General features: G+C 41.0%; 1 protein-coding gene across 9 annotated transcripts in view; it reads left to right on the forward strand.

Moving 5' to 3' along the window:
• PAX3 (paired box 3) overlaps positions 1-16326 on the forward strand; it is a 78510-nt gene that overhangs the window by 48723 nt on the left and 13461 nt on the right. For all 9 annotated transcript variants that reach the window (XM_083848988.1, XM_083848987.1, XM_083848990.1 and 6 more), the window contains 3 exons: positions 1944-2143; positions 12709-12874; positions 14063-14277. In XM_083848988.1, coding sequence (XP_083705114.1) covers positions 1944-2143; positions 12709-12874; positions 14063-14277 — 581 coding nt within the window. The remainder of the gene's footprint in view (positions 1-1943; positions 2144-12708; positions 12875-14062; positions 14278-16326) is intronic.

The following is a 16326-nucleotide window of genomic DNA, read 5'->3' on the forward strand; positions in this document are numbered from 1 at the left end:
TATTTATGGTGTCTGGACAATGAAGATATCTTTCACATAAGAGCCTCTTGGCTAGAGTAATTACTCTTTTTTTTTTTTTTAATGCAGAAATTCATAAACTCTTCAGCTGAGCTGCTTATAAAAGAACTTTGTCTTTCTCATGCCGTAGGACTAAATAAACAGATTAGGTGTATTTATTAGTTCAAACAGCTTGAGTGAAATTGGAAATGTAAGATAGCTAGTACTGAAGAAGGTGGGGGGGTTTAGCTGCAGCTTGAGGAAGAGTGATTTCTGTTCTGGCTTTCTGTTCTCAGCTACTTTCAAATAATCATGTAAGAAGATTATTTTAAATCAATGTCCATGTCAATAATTTATTTAGAATTATTGAAGCAGTAGAAGTAATACTTGCATTTCAACAGAACAAGCAGTTTCAGCATCGCTGGGGAGTGTCTGCCCTCTTTAGGTGGTTTCCCTTGAAGTCTTGGGGAATAAGGGGAACACTTGTTGCCTGGGACAGCGGCAGATGCAAGTGAAGACTGGCTTTGAAAATCTGTTTTTTTGGTTCATTATGGCTTGCTAGGGAAAGAAAATGTGGTTGGGTGCTGTAGGAGTCTTTGCTGCCTTCACAACTGTAGCTATGGGTTCAGCCCAGCCAGGCTGTAGCTGGAGCACATTCGATTACCAGGGAGCACAGCTTGAAGCTCTCGTGGGCACTGAGATCGCTCCACGACTTCTCCTGTAAGGCTGGAGAGTTGTCCTCCAGCTCACAGCATGGGCTGAGACAGAGGTCCTGGGAACCTGAAGCGTATCCTAGGGGATGGACATGCTGTACACGGTCTGTTTCTTTATGACTTTCCTTAAGCACCTGCTTGGGGCACGGTGAGAGGGACCTGTGGTCCAACACCGAGAGGCTGGTCTGCACGCGTGTCCCGGGAGCCATCAGCACACACCTGCATCCGCCTGTAGCCACGGCCTATTCTGGAAAGCCTCCCTAGGCTAGGAGGACAAATCATGAAATGTTAGGTGAAGGAACCGATGCAGCCTGTTCTGTATTTCAGTTCTGGTTGTCACATATGCTGGTATCTCCTTGCATTAGTGACTGGAAGAGTTGAGCCAAAATAAATTATTGCTCCGAGCTGTTTTTACAGGAATTCTCTGTACACCATGTCTTTTTTTTTTTTTTTTTTGAATTAACATTTTTCTGGACTGTTCTGAGGTTGTTAGCTGGTCCTAAGACAGGCAAGTAAGTTGCAAGAGAAGGAACATTTAAATACCCATTAAACATGGAAGTACCATTCAGAGTATAGGATAAATACTAAACAAGACATAAAGTAAATATAATTGAAGAAACCAATTCTCCTAAATTCAAATATTATATATTAGAATATTATATTCAACACTTTTTCAAAGTGTTGTGATGTTGTAATCACTTCTGTAACTATTTCAGCAGTAAGGTTTCACTGCTGGATCTATAGGGAAAGTCACGTGCACGTGCATCCACAGTGTAAGGCTGTTTAAGTTACAACACGCACACTGGTGTGACAGATATTTGCATATGTTTAGCAGTTAAGGGAATAGAAGGAGGCTGTATCATTTGGATCTAAGCAGAACTGTGTATGGTTTTAAATACTTGGAAACCATTGGAGGAGTTAAAACAAATTGAATAATTCATCCATTCAATCAGAAAGATTTCTAGAGGTCCTTAAACATTCTTGGGTCAGAAAAATGTGATAAACTCATAGCTGAACTTTTTATAATTCTTTTTGTTTGAGCACACTTGCACAGTGGAACATTTAACTCTGATTTGTTTCTCACTTTTTGTGGTTTTGAAGTTTGCCACTCAGTTCTGAGTCATGGGAAGAAAAAACAGCTTTTCCATATAAGATTATTTCTTAAAATCTTTTGATTACTTTTTTTCCTCAACTAAAGATAATTTATTTCTTTTAATTTCTTTTGACCATCAGCACCCCAGTCTGATGAAGGCTCTGACATTGATTCTGAACCAGACTTACCTTTAAAAAGAAAGCAGCGTCGTAGCAGGACAACCTTCACAGCAGAGCAACTGGAAGAGCTGGAAAGAGCTTTTGAGAGGACACACTACCCTGACATTTATACTCGGGAAGAACTTGCGCAAAGAGCCAAACTCACGGAGGCTCGAGTTCAGGTATGTATTTAAAAGCTGCCTAACAAGGGGAATTTCCTTTCCTATTAGCATGGCAGTCCTTTTATATTCTCACACGATCCTGTTCTAAATTAGAAGGAAAACCTGAAGCCATGTTGTTTACAACCTTAGGGGTTTCTACATCTGTACATGGACAGTGATTTTCCAACTTTTTAAAACAACTGCTTTGAAAAACATTTTTTTTGTGTTTTCCCCAGTAATTGTTCCATACCTACCATAAATACAATACCGAGTCTTTAGAGAAGGTCTATTATCCCAGTTTGTTTATTTTATGCATTTGACAGCACTCTGCATATAATCAGTTCAGCTGTTGTGCCAGTTTATAGTTATTTAACTGATTTCATCTGTTGTTGTTTGGGTCTTTCAGGCATTAACAGAGGATAGAAAAACATTTTAAAAAGGACAATGTGTTTATAGAGCTGTGCGAGTGAGCAGAATAACTAGTGCAGTACCTATAGTTTATGTTTAGGTTAGCTTTTGAAGTTGATTTAAACCTTGTAATATCTTTCTTATCCCCACTGTCAGTTTAATTCAAAACAAAATAAACCCTCAAATAGCTGTTAGGTCTTCACAACTTCATGTAGATCTGGATTGTCTAAAACAAGCTAAAGTGCTGGAGGAGTAAATCATGGACTTGATTTAGATTAAAAAAAAAAAAAGCATGAACCTGGGTTTTCAGATGTCCAAAATGCTCAAATAGTAGCTAAATAATTCTGGAATAAACTGCAGCCAGGAGTTCAGGTTCACACTAAGATCTGCTCTGTTTCACAACACAGAAGTGTGTCCTGTGAGATGTTTAATACCACAGGCGGAATCCTCCACTGCTCTGGTGCTCTTTCACTAATCGACATGCGAGTCATTTGAAAAAGCGTGTCCAGCTTAAATCAGTCTGAGGTGCACATGTTTGTAAGCAAAGGTGTGGTTGGGTGACAAGCAAAGTGAGTGGTAGCTTGTGATCTAACCAAGGATCCAGGTGGGTTTGGCTGCTTTGGTGAAATTGTTTTTGTGCTTTGACCCTTTGAAGCTCAGCCTGAGGCATTCAGACTCTAGAAACTGAAATAGGCGGATCCAAAATATCCCTCTGACCTTTTAAGACAAGGATGCCTATTGCAGCCTGCCTGTATTTACTGACTATCCATCTCAAAAGATCCTGACTCTGTCACTTTTACCTGATAAATGTTTTTGCAGAAGACTTCAGACCAAATTTCTTGCAAGTGTTTGTTATGACTGTGAGAGAAAATCAGATGTATGGATGAATTTGTCTGGAGGGCAAACTCAGTGGTGCATGACTCTCTTCTTAACTTGTTTACTAAGTAAAATGCTTGCAAAACAGCTTCGTATATAGACTTGGGCCAGGTAAGACCAAATCAAGCCCTGGGAATCCTTCATGCACTAACATAATATAGATAACTTCCTACAGACATACCGTTACCAAAACGAACGGGATCTAGGATATGATGTTTTAGGCTATGTTAGCCTCAGTGGAAAGATACGATAAAATGAAAAAGACCTTGTTCATGTTTTTCTAAATCAATGACCCACAGCTAGAAGAAAAGCAGAACTCTCATTAACATAACAGCTGTCTTAATGTGGCTTTAACCCTGTGACTTTTTACATTCCTTATGGCTTCCTTGGTTCCCTTGAGACGCATCTTGTCTCACACCACTGCTATGATCTACAGCCACACGAATTCCCCAGTACCTCTGACATATGGATATTTTACCTAACCCAGCATGGAAGAAAGTTCCCAGTCAATCAATGATTAAAATACCAGAACAAAACCTTTCTGGATTAAAGATGAGCTGGGGCTGAAGTAGCCAGCCTGTGGGTAGCTTCCTAGTGCACTCCATCTGTCTGGTACCCTTGGAGGCTGGCAGAGTGCTTTAGCAGTGGATTAAGGAATACAGGATTTTCCTTATCAGCATTCAGCACCTCTCTACAGCCCCTTAAAATAGCCACTTATGATGGGCACGAAATAAAAGATGACCTGTGGAAAGAAATAACCTTAAGAGACTTGAGCCTGAGAGGGCTGGATAGCCATACTGATGTAGCATTCAAGCTTTCTTAGTCACACTTCTGTTTTGGTAACAGTATGACGGAGATCAGAGAGAACAAATTTTATATGGTCATATACACAAAGATCTCTTTGACTACTTCCAGATCAAGCGTTATGTACAAGAGCTGGCTCTTTGCAGCCCGAGTCCGGGTAAACCCAGAAAATTCTTTTCTTCTCTTGAGATTTTCTAATGGGGTTGGCTTTAAGGACTGATCTTGCAGATTGCATTGCCTGGGAAGCTATTTAATTAATATTTAACTGATTACAACTGGACCAATGGACTATTCTCTCAGTCCCTCCATGTTTTCCTTTTTCTATCCTGCTAGCCCCGTGCTCCCCCTTTCCTTCGATTCCCCGAGGGGATCTCTGAACACCCACGAAAGGAAGAGTCTTAAACCTCCTAACCATCTATTTTCTCATTTCCCACTGTTGAAGGGTAACCAAATGCATGTTTCTGAGCTGGTTGGTTGGAGGGGGGTGGGGAAAACCACCTCTGGGCTGAGATCAAATTTAGAACATTTCAGCCCCTAAGGGGAATTTTTTGAAAGCTACAAGCAACTGAAAACAGATTTTACACTGTGAATGTTATTTGTGTACTTAAATTGTGGGGACAGGAAAGGCTTTTGGGGGAAGAAACGTTGAAACAAACTCCACGTTGCAAGAATCACAAGTACTATAATTATCACAAGTACTTCAGCACTGAGTGTAATAAAGCGTTAAAATGCTCCCTGTGATTCCTCCTGCCGTGCCTTTGTGCTCAAGGACACTGTGAGTCTCTCCCTTGTGTCTGAGCCTGGATGTCACGTGGAGACAGGGCAACCTCCTCCCCTGCCTCTTCCAGAGGCACCCGGCTCTGTTCTGCACATTAGATGCAGCAGGAAGGGAAAAGTTCTTTGGCGTTGTGCATTTATCAGAGGCAATTCCAAAACTTAAGTCCCCAAGGTCTAGAATGACCCTTTAAAAAAAAAAAGTGATGCTCTTTAACATGAAGTTAAAACTTCACATATTGTGAGTTAAAATCACAAACGTGCAGTGCTTTACTGGTCCAGTTAAAAAACTCGTTAAAACCATTAAGTCAGAGTGTAGGCCCTTAGTGTCTCTGGCATACTTTTACTGAATTAATCTGGAGGCTAATTCCAGAAGTGAAATTTTCTGTAGTTAAAGATCATGGGCTCTTTCTGAGCTTCAGAGAAGTGCAGTTATGGTTTCTTCTAACAAACAGTGCATAAGGACTGAAGTGGGTAGCATCTTCTCTGGCCATCTCCTGATTCCTGCATCAGGCCTATTTTTAGACCTGAATGAACTGGGCGAGCTCTGGCAGCAGTTTGGAGCCTGCTTCAGACTGGTGGTGAGAAGTGTTTCATGTCATTTTTCGGTTCTAAACCTGGTTTAAGAGAAGCCTGGGGTGCACAGCGTGTGCCCAGAGCCTCCTTGCTGGCTGGCGGCAGGGAGGGAGGTGGTGCTCGGTGTTGGTGCTCTGGGCAGCCCGCTGAGCCTTCAGGTTTGCTGTGTGGCAAGCGAAAGGCCAGCAGCCTGACTTGGCTGACAGGGACCGGCTGGTCAGACCCATCGTTTTGGGCTGCGTGTTGAAGGCAGGCCTCCTGGATTAACAGAAACGAGACTCGCATGTTGGGCCGCGTGGGGATGTGCGCCCCGCTGCGTGGCACAGCACGGGGCAGCAGGTCCTGCCGTGCTGGCTCCTGGCCCGGGCTGGTTGCAGCTGCATCTGCTGCCCCTCCAGCACCTCCGCTGCCTCCTGGCCCCTGCCCTGAGCAGGGAGTGCAGCAGTCCTGGTTAACCCCAAAAGGCCACAGGGGAAATTAGCTTGGACTCTTTTAGTCCATGAATAATGCTGAAAAAGCAGGGGAAAGTGGGGAAGAATTCTGAAACATGAATACATCCTGCCTGGAAAGGCTTTTCTAGGCCAAATCCCAAATTTAAATTGTTTTGATTGAAAACTTTCAAAAAGAAAAATATGATTTAACAGAAGTGTGTCTGACTGGCTACTATGATGGGGTTGAATATTCGCATATCAAACTCATAGTAAATGTGTTAGCTTTTGTAAAAAGCTTATCACAGCCTCAGCAAATAGAAATCCCACGAGCTCAAAGGCCTGAGTAGCTGGAAGAAAAACTGTAAAAATATTTTCTTTAGTGCTGTGCTTGCATATTGTTTTCTTTGTTTCACTGTGGCACAAGGAAGGGAAGAGAAGGGTTTTGGAGAAGACGACAGGGGGGCAAAGGTGAGAGAAGCAATGATGACTTTTAAGCTACTAGCAAGATTTGAGAGCTCTGAAGTCCAATCTCTTCAATCTCTTAGCTTTAAAAGTCTCTTCTCAGGGACAAACAGTGAAGAGCATTCACTGGGAAATCATGGGAGAAAGAGGACCTCTGCCAAAAAAAAAAATGTCTTTATTTGCACTCAGCTCTTCTGAAATGGTTTGAGCTTGTACTTCAGCTGCATGGTCCTATGGGGAGATGGGATAAAGGAATGTGGGACAGATTCAGAGGCACTTAAGACCTCTCAATAGATCTTTACAGTTATTTCTAATGTGGTTTATGGAAAATTTATAGTGTCTCTTTTTTCAGCCTGTCCTTCTTGCATCATGTATAGGACACAGAAAGAAAATGCTGTGCGCATTCTTGTAGTAGATAACCCTGTAATTGCATATTTTTTTTCCTGGGGTAAAGGAGGAATTCATATGGGTAAATTATTCAACTACAAACACATGCAGGCCCAAGAAGATATTTATAAATATAAAGGAGAAGAAAGGATGTGATTTTGATTCTATTTTTCAGGTCTCTGCTGCCTGAGGGCTCAAATTAGTGGCGCTTTAATTTATAAATACACAGTTCAATGTGCTTATTCGTCAATATCTTGCAGAACTACTCAGCTGCAGTGTTTAGTAGTAGTTGTGCAGGACTGAGTCAGCCTTTCAGAGAAATGTATGAGAGTTGAGTGTTTTGGATCATGCTGGGAGAAGGTTGCAAGTCATTCCCTTTGGCACAGCCTAGTGGTTTTTCTTATTTTGGGGGGGTGATGGTGCATGGTTTTTGGAGGGGGGGAGATGTTATTCATTTTTTACTTGCTTGTTTTAAAAGAACTCAGGTTTCCATCACACTGCTAATGCAGCATGATGATCCCCATCCCTGCCAACAGCAGTGGAGTTTTCCCTTTAGCCTCTCCCCATCGGAAGGCAGCTCCACTGCTTCTGATATCCCCCCAGGTGGGTCCCCAGATGCATCCAGAACTCCTGCTTCCAGGACAATAGGACGTGGTTTTGGACACGTGGACTTTCGGGTGGGGATTATGGTGGGGAAGAGGCAGATACCATGAAAAATATTGTAAGGCAAAAGGGGGGAAATAAATGAAAAAACAACAAGCAACCACCACCCTTTGGCTAAAAATAGAAATGCCATTAACAATACATCAGTCTTTTGATTTTGTGTGTTTTTGGCACTCATGCTTGCAATGGTCAAGACTGAGTTTTAACAAAATATCCATGGGTTTCCTGCAAAATTCATATCTCAAATGTTTTGCCTTGGCAGTTCAGAGATCTTTTTGCCTTAAAAGCACATAGAACACTTTGTGTTTATGATCAGACTGTTGAAATGTCAAGGCTAATTACGCTAGTGTGCTTCCAAGTGAATAAATGCATCTTTTAAAGAGTATCCTGTTGGGATCAATGAAATAAGATGCTGGCATGATCACTTGCAAACTACTTAAAGCAAAAATGATAATAAAAAGCAGGATCTAAATATTAGAAAATAGAGAAGGAAGAATCCTATTAGGTCACTTAATACATTCAACACCAGTGCAATATATATATATATATATAATTATTATATTTGTTGAATATTATATATTGCATAGTGATTTCTTTTTGGTCAGTCCAGTCAGTTCTAGATGCATGAAACACTTGGGTAACCAGTGTTTACTTCCCTTAAATGACTTTCTTTTATTTTACGTTGTGCTCTCATTTTTCTTAAATTTTCTTTTTGAGGCCTTCAGAGATGAAAATTTTGGCCAGGCTCTGTGGTTAAACATTGTTTCCAAATCGTCAGAGTAATTTACATTCCATCTTTGAAAGTGACATCGGAACTGGGGAGCCAGAGTCTCACTAGAGCAAACGTGACTTGGCTGCTAGTGCAGACATCGCTTTGGGATGCTTGGGTCACTCAGGCAAGCTGTGTTTCCTCTGGCCGTGTATGCGTTTGCACAACAGCAAGCACAATGCTGACCTAATTTAGAGCTTTTGAATGCTACACCAGTACAAGCAGGTCATATTGCCTCTGACACAGTACTGTTTGTGTAACTGTACTGCTGTATTTTGAGTCTCCAAAACACAGTAGCTTTTATATCCCTCACTTTGCTTCCAGGAGGAAATTCAATGTGGTAGTGGTGATCGCAGTGCTACCAGGGCTTGGGCTGCCTTGGACTGAGATCCTTGCCGTTGCTGGTGAAGGCAGCATACAAAATACATCAGTTTGTCTGGTGAAGCAGGATGTGGATACTTTAGAGTTAGTTTTCTCTTGCTCCCACTACGGGATGGCACTTTCTGGTCTCCCAGTATGATGCTTGTGATTTTTACCGGTGGTCGTGCTGTACTTTGAGCATCAGTGCGTTTAGGTGGTGAACACCCAGAGGTGAGGCTGTGGAAGAGCAGAAGTAAGCTATGGGGAACCTGCTAGATTTGAAAAATCTACTTGATAATGTGAGGAGTTTGTAATTTTGATGAAATTTACTGAATGTAAGATATCATTGTGTTTAAATCGTATTGGAAATGAACAAACCAAAGAAAGCATTTCCCTGGGTGTTTACAATCTGCTTTTAAGCATACACATTGGCTTGTGGTGATTAGAATTATTTTTATGTATTGGCTTAATATTGACAAAAATTTTCAAGATTTCTTTAATTAGAGGTAACAATGCATGTGGATTTTTCCATGATATGTGTTGATTATCATAGAATCATATAATATGATTATATGATTAAATGCTACAATATTTTTTTTCCTGAAATGTTCAGTGTAAGTTAAGGCAGCTGAACATAGTCTAAGTAAAATAATATGATTTTACAAAAAAATGTATCACTTCATCTAAAGTAGAAGGCATATAACTGCTTCTGAATAATGTTTGGCATCTGACTCGTTTTAACAAATATTACATAAAATGTAAATAAAATGTTTGAGTTATTTAGTTTAGAGTAATTTGGTCTTGGCTTTCTAAAATGGATTTTCAACTTTTTAGCTCACCCATTTCACTTTCTTCATATTTCCTTTTCTCCTTACTGTTACACTATTTCTTCTACATGTTCTGTCTCACACCCGAAATCTGCAGGTACTTGGTATGAAGTGGGAGTTTAACAGGGTTGCAAACTGTGATCGGATCCATCATGTTTCAAACACAGGTCACCATGTCAGGATGGCCGGACCACGCTCGGTAGTAAAAGCCATTGCGTTAAAACATCCAGAATTAGATTCAGAGCTTCAGTTCACTTGTGAAAAGGTGTGATGGTCACAGCTGGGGCCACACTTATTGTCATTTTTTATGATAAATACTTTTTACTTTTACCAAGGCAGATCCAAAGCCTGTTAAATGAAAACAGGGACATAAGTGGATGAGACCCCTGGTGCTTGCTATTAAGGTTTTTTTATGTGCCTTTCCATTGCCAGGTATTGAAGAGCGTGTGTGGCTTACAGCGGCGGAGAGGCCTTGGTGTTTGTGAAAGGGCTTAGGTCTTGTGGCAGATTCTTTGCACGGGCCAAACTCCTGCAGCCACGTTCTGCAGAGGGATCGTTTGGTGGAAGCTCATTCTGCGGTTTTGAATATGTTCAGAGTATTTTGGCGAGCCAATTTTGGGCTAGCTGTGGTGCTAGCTGGGTGCCTGCCTCGCAGCTCGGGCTGGCGGGGGTGTGGGTGGCAGAGCTCTACGTACGTGTGTTGGTTGTGGGGCTGCTCTAGGGTTTTTGCTACCACTGAGTGTGTCCCTTCATGCGAGGTTTAATGCATATACGTAGCTCTGGAAAAAGGCACATCTGTAAAATGAGTCAAGTATAGGCAAGAACTATCATTTGTAAATGAAAGCATAACACTTGGCATTAATGCAAATCACTTGCTGCTACTGAATTCCAGATTCGGATGCAGCTCATTTTAACAGTGATCTAGGGCTAGAAGACAGACGCTTATCTGTAGTGGAAACAAAATCTCGTTACCTCATTTTGCTCAGTGAAATCCACATCGTGTAGTTCAGCTAGTGTTCCCAAAGCATTTGAAGATCACCAGATAACCCTCTTGACCTGAAGAAGGGAGAGTGTCATGGAGAAAGCAACAGTTAATGACCTGGGTGGGCTAATTACAACATGCATTTACTGTTCCTTGCTTCCTCTGTGACCTCCATTATCCTTCCTAAATGCTCTTTAGCAAGCCCCTTCCTCCCTCTTCAGAGTATCTTGCCTCATTTTTTTTTTTTTTTTTTTTTTCTCATTTTCAAGAGAGACCTCTGCAGGAGTATGAGCCTCTGGTAGGCCTTGAGGAGTATAAGCAGGTGGAAAGAGTCTGAGGAATAAATGAGAAATTCAGGCTGAAATGTCAGTGAGGGAGGCAAAGAGTAATGAGAGAGGTGAAAAACAATGTAGATGTCTATAGGGTGGCAAAGTAAAAATATTCTTGAATCTAGACCCATCTTCAACTGTTGCTCATCAGATAGGTCTCACCTCTCCACCCCTGGAATGCCTCGTCCTGCAAGCTGCCTGCAGAAATGGTTTGTGTGGAGGCACAGAGAGGTGTTGTTACGTACAGGAAAAAAACGAGAGCGGGACCCCTGTGGTAGAACAGAGGCTCCATCTGTGTCTCCTTCTTAAATCTCAAACTGGACTGAGGGCGAGTAATGGAGGAGGAGGCAGCTGTGTGAACTGAGCATCTCATTCTGAAAAGAGGATGAAGCCAGATCAAGCTGTGCGGTGACAAATGGCCTACACCAGAAACCAGGTAGCCCAGTGAGTCGCCCCACTCCTGCTTATGAAACAGCAAGTGATGGGGAAGCCAGGAGCGTAGTCCAGAATGTTCTACACACTTACATAAGGGTCACAGACGGTCTAGGTGATGTTACACCTAGAAATCTGGTCTGTGATGGCTGATTCATAAACCAGTGTGGGCTGCTTGCTGGAAGTGTGATGGATCTGAGACCTAGCTTATTTTTACAGGTAAGTCTACATGTGGCTAATTAGCTTGTGTGCCTCAGTGGCTTTCAGGGTAGACTGCCCACGGGCTGTGCAGATGTACCTTGTGAGATCTTAACTGACAGTTAGCATCTTTTCTAATTGATGGTATCCAGCAGTTGCAGCTGCTTCAGGGTATACAATTATGAGCAATAATCTGTCTGCTTTTTTACAAAATGTGCGTAGCCTCCCTTATCTCAACCTTTCTTTTTGCAGTGATCCACCTCATGGAAAAAGTCTAGCACAGCAATCTAGAAGATGCTTTAAATCTGCAGCAGGGCAGTGCTGATGCATGCTGGCTTCAGGTGCTCTTGCTGTGGCTGGCTGCCCTTCTTTCAGATTTGTGATGTGTAATCACTATTAATACCAATATTTATTAACCTACATGCTGCAGCTATCACTCTGTCTGCATCTGTGAAGTCTTGCCTCTTCCTTTCGTGGAAGCAGTAAGAGCCATCCAAGAATTGGAAAACTTAAAACATGAGCTGAGAATGATGTGAAGGAATCACTTGTTGGTAGAAAGCAGAATTATAGCTGAAATGTTCCACTAATCCAAAACCCATCTGTTTGATACTATGTCCTGAGAACAGATTTCAAAGTGGTTTTGAAATACTCATCTTGCACTGAAATTCCGATCTAGTGTTAATGTTAAGAGATGTTTTGTACATATGTGAGTACATGAAAACTTGCTGGGAGGGCTGTGGTGTTTTTTGTTGTTGTTGTTTTCTTTTTTTTTGTACACAGAGCTTGTATTTTTCAAATTAAAAGCTTAAAGTTCTGTTGATAATTAGGGCAATATAGCATCCCAATATACAATAAATACAAGCACCTTCCGACAGTGCATCAAGGAACGCTGCTGACTTGTCAGTGAATTAAATATAAACGCAATACAAGCCAGACCAAATAGTGGCTGGCACTTAGATCAAATGGATAGGCATTTTTCCCCTTCTCATTAAATCTGGCACAATAAGGATAGTGATTAATAGCTGTTAAAAGCACAAAAGCTTGGAAGCATTAGTCAGCTTGTTTCTCAGGAGGCTGTAGTAAAGAGGAAACTGGGGTTTGGGATTCCTGCATCCTGTCTGCTAAACCATGGAAGTCTGTGCCAAGGGCTCTTTTTTCTCCAGGAGCTCTGAGCTGATGGCAGATGTGCCCAGCACGCATCTTCTCTCTCTCTCTTCTCAGACACGTTTTAAATATGATACTATTATTTCTGATGCACTGTTATTAAATGTACAAAATATCAAATGTACCTAATTAAAACATTTGTAGGTCTGGTTTAGTAACCGTCGTGCTAGATGGAGGAAACAGGCAGGAGCCAACCAACTGATGGCTTTCAACCATCTGATCCCAGGAGGATTTCCACCCAGTGCCATGCCAACTTTGCCGACATACCAGCTCTCCGAGCCATCCTACCAGCCCACCTCCATACCGCAAGGTACAGTAGCAAACAGGTACTTGGTTAATATAGTGTTATTTGGGGTTTCCTGTCTTCATCTATAGCAGAAACATTTTCTTGGCAAATATAGAAAAAAGGGTGTTGGCTACTTTAGGGTCTGAATCAGTGATGACCTTGCGAGCCTGCCTATTTTAAACACGTAAGGATTAGTGTTTGTTTTGCTGCAAGAAAGAGATGGTCACACATGAAGGGTGCTAGTTATAGGGAAATAATAGCCTCATGCACAGCAGAGGAGCGCTGCTGGTACTGTGATGTGCACGTTTCCCTGCCCTTGTGCTGCATTGGCCTCCTTTGCTGAGAGTGTCATGTCCTGTCCTCTTCATTGCTTTTGATGATGGTGCACTGGAAACTTCTGTAAGTACTCTGAGTAGTTACCTGATGTTGGAAATAAACAGCTCTTCAGACCATCATTTTGCATCAGATAGTAGCAAGTCTTAGTATGGTAAAAATCTTTCTTAACCTTACCAGAAATGCTTTGAATTCTGATGGGTTAGAGAAGGGGAAAACAGAGCTTTAAATCTAGGTTATACCAGATTCTGCTCTTAAGGAAAAACCTTACAGGTGAGATTGTATAAGACAAATTACTGTTACTGCACTCTCTTTGCTGCCTCCGTGAGGCATTGTATGCTAACTGTTGGTGGATGTTGTTGCCAGGTTATGTTCTAATTAGGGGAATTTTGTAAAGCCCCGGACTTCTCCCATCCATTGCTAGTTTCAGTATAAATCATGGCAGAATTTCTGTGCTGCGATGAGGAAGGGAAAAAGCCTGTCTTCCAAACAAACAAAGCTTTGCCTTTGTGTATATATATATTTTACTTGCTTATATATAACTATATAAACCATATAAAATATATTTATTTTTATATATTATATATAATTTTGTGATGTCAATTGTAAACAACGTGCCTGCTAAGAATTGTCTGAAAAATGCCTGTGTCTGTTGTTATGGTTTTTACAGTCTATTTAATAATGGTGATTTCATGGAATTTTTGTGTCATTTAACTGGCCAGCTAAATATCCAACAACGTTGAAGGCTTAACATTCTATTTAACCAGTACTTACGTGAAGGTTCTGGTGAAATTATATCAAGTCGAGCTTCACATAATGAACTTATTACGCCAGGAAAAAAAAGGAGGAAAATGATCAACATGTTTCTTTTGCTTCCAGCCGTGTCTGATCCAAGCAGTACAGTCCATAGACCTCAGCCTCTTCCTCCAAGCACTGTACACCAAAGCAGCCTCCCTTCGAATCCAGAGAGCAGCACTGCCTATTGCCTACCCAGCACCAGGCATGGATTTTCCAGCTATACAGACAGCTTTGTGCCTCCGTCCGGGCCCTCAAATCCCATGAACCCTGCCATTGGCAATGGCCTTTCACCTCAGGTCAGTCCTGTGTTTTCAGACAGAGGATTTGCTGTATACCAGAACCAAAGAGTCTATTCCCTCAGGCCACAGTATAATGAATTGCCAAATTTAAACCATAATGTATTCTTTATACAAGCCACATGATTTCAGTTTGCTAGTTTCCTTCTTTTTATTTTTTTCTTCCTACTGACTGAATCAAGAGTCATAGCTTATATTTAATTTCAAGTGATTTATAATGTAATCATGCAGGCTTTGTGTTTACATTCAGTTGTCAAGCATTGGTAATGTACTGCTATCTTCCTGAAGATCCATGGCTAGGTACAGAAAGTAGATCTTGTAGTTTTTGTGTGAATAAAATTTCTTTAAAATAACCTCACAGAGGTTTTACCGAACGGTGCGGGAAATCACAGGCAGGTTGTACTAGGGGAGTTCCACGGGCTGAACAGTACACATTGAGATGAGCTGTAATCGAGTTATAAATACATAAATTAGGAGTATTACTGCTCTTTGGCAATATATAAATGCATGAATACCATAATTGTTTTTCTAATTTGCATGAGCTCTTTTTAGGAAATCATGTTAATAAATTGCCTTGATAATTGAGTGTCAAAAGGTTGGTTAAATTTTCCTGCATGTGGCATCTGTCTGAAGCTGATGTTATTAGTTAAACTTGAATAGATGGCAGTTTATTTTATTAGCAAAAGCTTTGCCCAGGTGCTCAGAAAGAGATGTCCAGTAAATTCTGAGAAGTTGCAAAGAGGATGTAATCTATAATTACAATCAGGAATCTCTTCAGGGCTGAAAGTGAGAGTTTTAACGGCTTTATCTTCTTTCTACCCTTTTTTCCTCTCAGTGGTTAGAAAAACAGAGAGAAGCTCAGAATGACACAAATGAAAAGTGAAAAGACAATTATACTCAATTACACACTAATCACTGACTATCACCACTGCCTAAGCAGGGAGAGGGCATTCTAATAGGCAGAAAATGAGATTTTAATGGCACAAAGGGTGGCCAAAATAACGACTCGTATATCTTTGCCTCTTTCGTTTTCTTCAACTTGTGGTTTGCATCTCGGGAGTACAGTTCCTGGTTCCTGTGCAACGGTGATAACTCTGTGCAGCTGAAAAGTTCAAAGGCACTGGAGTTGAAAAGAATGAATAACAAAGGCAATGAAATAAACATTTTTGCCCAAAGGCAAAAGTTCATAAACCCTTTTTTGTAACAGTAAATGTAATTAAGTTTCACAGATTCCTATAGCATAGAGTGGGGTACAAAACTTTATGGCTTGAAACCTCAGGAAAAAAATACCAACAGAAAAACAAATGGATGTACTTCCAAATGCAATCTCCAACAAAAGCCAAGGCATTATACTAGTTGCTTCAATTTTTTTTTTTAATGGACGGTTTCATAGTGTGCAAGGCTTCCACAATTTTGACTTAAATGTATTTCTGGGATTCAGTGTTAATCCATCAAAAGTAGTTGTTAGTGTCAGTTTAAATGTATGTTGGTTCTGGCTATGGAAAATGTGATCTTTTTTTCTTTCACAAAGCTTTTATTGTCTGTGACATAGAAGTTGAGCGCAACAGTAAAGAAATCTTGTGATGTCTGGGAAAGTGGGACAAAAAAGTGAGGCCAGGTTTCCTCCACCCCCCCCCCCCCCCCCGCCCCGAGTCTTGCTGATTTGAGGTTTGATATAATCAAAAGGAGATCCCAGAGCAGATTAGACTTCTTTAATCAGTTGCTGGGCTTCTTTACACCCAGCCCTGTCTTTAAGCTATGAAACTTCTTTGTTGTTGTTGTGTTTTTGTTATTTTTTTTTTTAATTATTATTTTTAAAAAATGTTCTTAGGCATTTGAAATGTTTTTCTTCCCCAGTGTTTAAAGCTGCTGGCCTTATCCTGCACCTTTACCAACAAGTGTAGGAGGAAGCTGATCACTCAAAAACTAATGTCATGTTCATCACTGAAAGTACACAAGAGATTAGTTATATCCGTTCAGATGTTGAGCAGCTTTTTGTCAACTGAATGATGAACCTGACTGGCTGATAAAGATCTTTCCATCACCCAA

This window comes from Anser anser (genome assembly GCF_964211835.1).
Source record: "Anser anser genome assembly, chromosome: 9".
Lineage (NCBI taxonomy): Eukaryota > Metazoa > Chordata > Aves > Anseriformes > Anatidae > Anser > Anser anser.